This window comes from Chenopodium quinoa, unplaced genomic scaffold (genome assembly GCF_001683475.1).
Source record: "Chenopodium quinoa cultivar QQ74 unplaced genomic scaffold, ASM168347v1, whole genome shotgun sequence".
Lineage (NCBI taxonomy): Eukaryota > Viridiplantae > Streptophyta > Magnoliopsida > Caryophyllales > Amaranthaceae > Chenopodium > Chenopodium quinoa.
The window spans coordinates 309,756-317,711 of NW_018743285.1; the positions used below are offsets into that span (position 1 = coordinate 309,756).

General features: G+C 36.6%; 1 protein-coding gene across 1 annotated transcript; it reads right to left on the reverse strand.

Annotated features, from left to right (window-relative positions):
- Positions 1–5,491: 5,491 nt before the first annotated feature.
- LOC110735577 (cyclin-J18-like) lies at positions 5,492–7,395 on the reverse strand. The gene is made up of 2 exons (XM_021915767.1): positions 7,082–7,395; positions 5,492–5,639 (listed from the first exon to the last, which is right to left on the reverse strand). The coding sequence occupies exons 1-2, from the start codon at positions 7,393–7,395 to the stop codon at positions 5,492–5,494; spliced, it is 462 nt and encodes a 153-aa protein (XP_021771459.1).
- Between the last annotated feature and the right edge of the window lie 561 nt (positions 7,396–7,956).

The window sequence follows — 7,956 nt, forward strand, 5'->3', positions numbered from 1 at the left end:
ATTTATCAGACGGGCAAATTTATCAAATGAGCAACAATTCTTTGTTCATTTTATCAAATGAGCAAACAATTCTTTGTTAATTTATCAAATGAGCTGATTAAAAATTTATAACATAGAAAATGATTTAAAACATATGATAAAACTATTAGCTCAATTGGTAGAGCACTATGAAAATGCATAGGGGATGTAGGTTCAATTCCTACATAGGTTATCTCTATAAACAAAATTAATTAAAAAAAAAAAATCAAATTCGTACTAAATTATATGAGAAAAAAATGGTTTGAAATGATTTATAACTATATAAACTTTGTTACAATTGACCTCTCATACAAACTTGTGTCTCCATATTACATAAAAGAACCTAAATGGGATTCGAACCCATATCTTTTGTGCTTTTGCACAATGCTCTACCCTTGAGCTAGTAGGCTAACGTATTTAAAACATTCAAACACACTCACAAATGAGCATTAATTTGACAAAATGAGCAAGAATCTAATATATCTATTCGATCAAAATGAACGCCAGAAGGAGGAAATAATGTTATTTCCAACACAAGATAATCAAATTCAGTTTCTATAAAGTTGAATTTTTCTGCCGCCATTTTCTCCCCAAATCCTTTTGGGTTTGAGCCATGGCAAAAAGGAAAAAGGGTAAAGGGAAGAAATCATCTGGCTCTAAATCCAAGAAGATGAGTAAGACAAAGCCGAATACTCATGCTAGAGCTAAAAGTAAGGAAGTGGGTTCGATGGTGGAGGTTAGTTCGATGGAAAGTTGGCTTGCGACGGAGGGTGTAGAGGAAATCAAGGTGAAACCAGTGTCGGAGGAGGATAAACAATTGCATGCAACTCAATTCAATCAATGGTTAGCAGTGATTTCTCATCAATCGCCATTATTGAACAAGAAACAGAGTACTGAGGAAGGATTTGCTAAGCAGAGTTCTGAGGAAGGATTTTATTCTGTATCTCCTTTGAGGTATGATAATCCAACTCCATTATTGATGATTGGGAATGATTCTAGTCATGATTTGTTGAATGATCAATTGCATGCTATTGAGGGTTTAAGCCCTATTTCGGAATACCCTGTTTTTGCATCTCCTGCTACTTCTGTTTCTGGTTTGAATAATGCTCGGAAATGGAATGAACTCTTTAAAGAGAATAGAGATGAAGGATTAGATTTATCCCGAAGAAATAATTTCAGTGAGATTGGTGGAGAGAATTTGAATGGAAAGAGGGATGAATGGGTTAGGATTACAATGGATGATGTGAAACCAGAAATTGATTTCTGGAATTCTGATGTTGTGTGCTATGTTCTTAATTCAAATTTACCTCATAGAATCATGAATGCATTCATTAGAAGATCTTGGGGTAATTTTGGGGTTGATCGAGTATCTAAAATGGAGGACGGGGTTTTCTTGGTGAGATTTAAATCGATTGAAGGGCGAGAAAGGCTCTTATGGCTGGACCTATTTTCTTTGACAAGAAGCCTTTGATTGCGAAGAAATGGGAGCCTGGAATTAATCTCAAATCAGAAGATATTCATGAGGTTCCTATCTGGGTTCGAATGCCTGGATTGGAGCTGAAGTTTTGGAGTCAGTCTTCTTTGATGAAAATAGCTGGGATTCTGGGTAAGCCAGTTAAAGCAGATAGGGCAACAGCTACGAAAGAATTAATTGGATATGCTCGTGTAATGGTAGAAGTTAATGTGAAGGGGGAATTGCCATCTGAAGTTGCTTTTCTAGATGAAAATGGAGGGAAGGTAACTCAGAGAATTGTGTATGAATGGAAACCAGTTCACTGCACTATGTGTACTAGAATGGGTCATACTTGTGACCAATTCCCTAATCACAAGGTTAGGGAAAGACAGAGAATGGCTAGAACAAATGGCATGTGGCAGACTATGAGACAGGAACGGAGGCCAGTTCAGGAACATAATGGGGAAGGGAAACTAGGCAACACCCCAAATGTTACTCCGAGGAACAGGTTCACTGATTTACAGGCAGATGTAGAGGAAGGTGAGGTTGTGGAGCTGGAGAAGGAAAATGTGAACTCAAAGAATGATAATGCAAATGGCCTGGTGAAATAAGGAGTGGTCATGTAATGTATGGAAGGATGAGTGGTGGGGGATGTTCCTTTTCTGTTAATGGATAGAATAGGTTTTTGGAATGTGAGGGGACTAAATAAACCCAGTAAGATGTGTGATGTTTTATGGTTCTTTTTGTGCCATTGCTGAGGTTGAGAAGTTTAGAACTTGTTTGAGAAGTAATGATTTAATGAATTTCAATGTTGGTGGTATATTTTTCACATGGAAGTGATAAGGTTTGCTCTAAAATTGATAGAGTGATAGTTAACAGATTCTGGCTGAATTCTTTTCCTCATTTCAGTGCTGAGTTCCTCCCTGAGGGATTAATGGATCATTCTCCCTGTTGTATGAAGCTGGATAATCAGATTGGGAATGTTAGAAAGCCTTTCAGATTTTTCAATATGTGGACTGAAGTTCCAGATTTTATTAAAACAGTAAGAGATGCTTGGAACTGCTCTATTAATGGCACTCCTATGTTCAGGCTTGTTCAGAAATTGAGAATTATTAAGAAACATTTGAAATGCATTAACACAAGGTGTTTTTCGAATGTTGAGAGTGAAGATCTTGCTGCTGAGAAGAGATTAACTGACATTCAGTTGAAGGTGGATAGTGATCCTACTAATGAAGACCTGTTGAAACAGGAGTATGAAGCAAGGACTGAGTATGCTAAAGCTCATCAAAATAGGTTCTTTTCTCAAACAGAAAGCTAAAGCTCACTGGATGAAGGAGGGAGATCTGAATTCTAGCTACTTTCATTCTTGCATCAGAAATAGAAGGGTGATGAATAGGATCTCTTCTATTCAGAATCAGAATGGAGAGATGATCAATGACCCTGAAATGATTGCTAAAACATTTGTCTCTTATTACAAGAATTTGTTAGGAAGTGATGATGGGAAAGCTATGGACATCCATACTGAAGTGATTCAGGCTGGTAAGATGCTGTCTGAAAATCAGAAACATGTTGTTTGCAGGTTATTCTCTGAGAATGATGTGAGGAATGCACTCTGGGATATTGATGAAAATAAGTCTCCTGGTCCTGATGGGTATACTAGTATATTTTTTAAGCAGACCTGGGAAATAGTCAAGACTGATGTATGTGGGGCTGTTTTGAATTTCTTTGAAACAGGTAAGCTTTTAAAGCAAATAAATACTACTTCTCTTACTTTAGTCCCTAAGATGGCTAGTGCAGTTGCTGTTACTCAATATCGACCTATAGCCTACTGTAATGTGATATATAAGATCATTTCTAAGATGATATGTACCAGACTAAAGGAAATCCTTCCTGATATCATTAGTGAAGAGCAGGGGGCTCTTATTTCTGGCAGAGCTATCATTGATAACATCATGATCTGTCAGGACCTTCTTAAGGATTACAAAAATCAGAGAAAGGCTCCTAGATGTATAATAAAGGTGGATACTAGGAAGGCTTATGATTCTTTGAAATGGAAATTTATTAAGAGAATGTTAAAGGCTCTTGGTTTTCTCCTCAATTTGTTGGATGGATAATGACTTGTGTTTCTTCCCCCTCATATTCAATAATGATCAATGGGGGTAGTAATGGGTTCTTTAGAGGTGCTAGAGGGATTAGACAGGGGGATCCTCTCTCTCCCCTATTGTTTTTTATCTGCATGGAATACTTGATTAGACTTCTCAAGAAGATTGAGCAGAAAAGGAGCTTCAAGTTTCATCACAGATGCAATCCTCTAAAGCTAAACCATCTGATTTTTGCTGATGATTTGATGCTTTTCTCTCATGGTGATAGGGCTTCCGTGTCTTTGCTAGTAAGAGCTTTGAAAACTTTTCACTTGGTTTCGGGGGTGCAAGCAAATGAGGACAAAACAGCCATCTATTTTGGGAATGTGAATGAGGATATAAAACAGGATATTCTGTCTTTTTCTGGATTTATTGAGGGAGATTTTCCTTTTAGGTATTTAGGAATTCCTTTAAATTCCAAATATCTTAGAGATAGTGATTTTGATGTGCTCATAGACAAAATGATGGCTAGTATTACTTGTTGGTCAAGTAGGAATCTATCATATGTTGGCAGGGTGGTGCTCATAAACTCAGTTTTGATTAGTTTATACTCTTATTGGGCTCAGTGTGTTCTTTTGCCTAAAAGTGTTGTTGATAGGATTAATCAATTTTGTAGGGCATATTTGTGGGATGGGAGCATATCTCTGTCCAAAGCTCCCCCTATTTCCTGGGATTGGGTGTGTAAACCTAGAAAGATGGGTGGTATGGGAATTAGGAACTGCATTGCTTGGAATAAAGCAGCCTTGGGCAAGTATGTTTGGAAGGTAGCTTGTAAAAAGGATTCTTTATGGGTAAAATGGGTGCACTCAGTATATATCAAACATACTCCAAGTAAATGGGCAGGCTGGGCATGGAAGAAAATTTGCAGGATTAAAGAGGAAATGAGAGCTGGTTTTATCAGTAATAAATGGACAGAAGATGCTTATACTATTGCTACAGGTTATAGTTGGATTCTTGGAAGCATGCCTACAGTTAGCTGGACAAAATGGATCTGGAATAGGTTTAATGTCCCCAAACACACATTTATTGCTTGGCTTGCTGCCCATGATAGACTCAGGCTGAGAATTAAACTGTACAGAATTGGAGTGAGTAAGACTCATCAGTGTTTACTATGTGGTACAGCTCCTGAATCTTTATAGCATCTGTTTTTTGAGTGTTGTTACAGTCAGGCTTGTCTAAATTGTATCTGCCCCTGGATTGGAATTAAGCACAGAAGACTTGCAATAGATACAGCCTGGAAATAATGGAAGAGAGTGTTTGCAGACTCAGTTCAACAGAAAGTAAGACTATCTGTTCTTATTGGCCTTGTTTACCACATATGGCTTGCTAGAAATCATGTCTTGTGGCACAAAGCTGTGATCCGGCCAGAGAAGATCTGTAAAGCAGTGTGTATGGAAGTAATGGACAGATACCATCAACTTATCAATGTTTCTTGGTCAAGAAAGCAAGCTAAATGGCTGTTTAATCTCAGGAACAGTATACCCTGTAACTAATTCTTCTAGTGGTCTGTTTTCTGGGTTTGGTTTTATTGTCTGGTTGTTTTGACATGATTAAGTTGTAAAGGTTTAGATTGATGTAGGCTTGTACTTTATCTCCTGTTTTGGTGTTTGTTTAGCCTTTTGGCTCTTGTAGTTTGGGTGAGGTTTTTTCCTCCTTCTCTTTTTGGTAATAAAAGCTTCTTACTTACCACAAAAAAAAAAAAAAAAAAAAAAAAAAAAAAAAAAACAAATTCAGTTGCTATCATTGAACTAACCAAGCATATTTTTGTAACAAAGGAACCAATAGCAGTCTTCAGATCTCCATCCAAAAAGACATAGTAAACCAAATTTTCTAGATTAGAAAAGTTAAAAGATAGAAAGACCAGATGAGCAAGATAGGGTCATCTACAATCAGATCCTGTTAAATCTATAAAGCAATATAGAGAAACACAATGCACTTCAAGTATAAACTTTGAAGCCTTCAATGGTTTGCTATTCTTGCAGATTCCTATTGCTTCTTGACTTTTGTAGAATGGGTTGTCATTAAGTCTGCCACAATTACATGGGTTCTTAATTATTCCAGCAATAAAATGATCATATAGATACCAACAAACAGCTGAATCAATTCAAGATTAAGACAAACCAAAAGCAATGTATACAGTAGTACTTATAGAATGTTGTGACTGTATCCTCCTAAAATAAGTTCTTCAATAAAATTATTCGCAAATCTATGAGGCGAAGCTCACTACTGAAGCCGATCCCAATATTGACAGTGCCATTGAGTAGGTTGTTTCTTATTAGTAACCTGTTGTCAGACACATAGAATTAATTTATTAGTAAAATTACAATCACTTTGTTGATTAATTTCACATTTAGCTTCTGAGACAAAATCACCAAAGTAAGGTAAAAAAAAGAAGCAAAAGGTTAAAAAAAATGAGAGCGATAATCATACACGGTTTGCAAATTGGATTGGTTGAACACAACTGCAGGTAGTTTCCCACTTAAGCTAGAGTTTTCCATCCTTCTATGCAACCTCAACCAGTAAATTAAATCTACACAAAAGGGTGAGAAAGAAACAGAAACAATATACAAAATACAATCTACATATCCCGTCTTTGATCATGATATTCTTGAATTTTGTGAAATGGAAAGAAAAATGAGAAAGCAATTCAGAATCAGCATAAGCTTGCAATGAACACTTTTTGTCCTTTGTCAATAGATTTATAGTTCTAATGACATATGAACCTATTCAGTATTTTCCCTTGGAAAATCAATCATTTCTCTTTGAAGCTCATAATTTCACCTTATTCAAGTTGCAAAAGACGAGCTTAGCAATCTCATGAATTATGAATGGCAGTGTCTACCATTGTCATATCCAGAGACAAGTAATTTCACTAACAACAAGGATAGACTCAAGCTAGTCTGTGTTAAGGATCTTATATCTACCATTGTCACTGGTCAACATGAATTGCAAATATATATTTTTGGCAGTGTCTTTTCTCTGTTGATCATCTCTGTTGAATATGACTAACATAGCAATCACACACGAACCAAAATTCAATAACGGAATTTATACTAAAAAACAGCACCACCAATGAAACTCACCTCCCCTGCTAATCCCCTGTTCCACCATTCACACCAATATACCTCCCCTGCTCCTCTCAATTACTCACACAGCACCACTTCACGCCCCCACAGCGCCACCACCATTTCAATTAACGAGCAGCTTTCCACCTCACCGCATCACCAACTCTAACTCCCACGCATTCGCACACCCAATTAACAAAACTAACCAGCTTAAACCATATTAAATAAAACAACAAAGGACTAACTAATGCATATTCATTACCCAATTGAAACTCAAATATTGCTCAGTAAAATTGAAAAACACAACTTAAACCAAAGTCATTAAGTTAAGACATGCAAATCAGTAATCCTTAGCTTAACCTCAATCAAAAATCGATCATCAATTATGTACAATTGATACTTACCTTCTTTGTTCGTCGTTAACATGTTGAAGAATGAGTTTAACATCCCACATTACATCCTCTTCTCTACAACCACTCTCAAAATTCACCCAACCAACCACCGGAAACTCGCACCGGTGCTTTGGCACCTTCATCGCATACACTGTCGCCATAAGGTACACCGGCGATTCCACGAACATCCGCGAAATCTCATCGTTCTCATACATCAAATCTATGACATCGCAACAAACCTCGATGCTCACCATCTCACCAACCTTAGCCACCTTTCTAAGCTTCATCATTAATTCTTCAATCACCAAAAACACCGAATTCTTCATGGTTCCGACCTCGAAACTCAGGGATTGCAAAAACAGTATTTCGGCGTCTAAGAAATCGGTTTTTGTGAAATGCTAATCTTTGATGCATTGATCACCGATTGATTTTAGGGTTTTGAGAGAAAGAAGGGGAGAATCGTAGGTTTTTCTTGAAATCTAGAGGAAGATGAAAGAAAATAGCTACAATTGAGGGAAATTCATGGGTTTCTTCAGCAATGATGATGAAGGAGGAGAAAGAAAACGCTTGATTTTTTTTTTTTGAAATTATGTTTGACCGGGATAAACGTTAGCCATTGGATACAATTGATCCAACGGTTGTAATATGTCCTCACATATACCAGGTTCTCACATAAGGGATGTGGTCTCCTATGATCCCATATATATATATATATATAAAGCCCGTACGATGCACGGTTTGTTTATATTTTTTTCAAATAAAATATTTCACTTTGAAATGAATTGTTAATTTTATTTCTCATATATCTTGAAAAAACTCTTTTTTATGTAAACATTTATCATAATGTTGGTTCATTAATCACCCAAATAAATCATTTAATTTTTTTT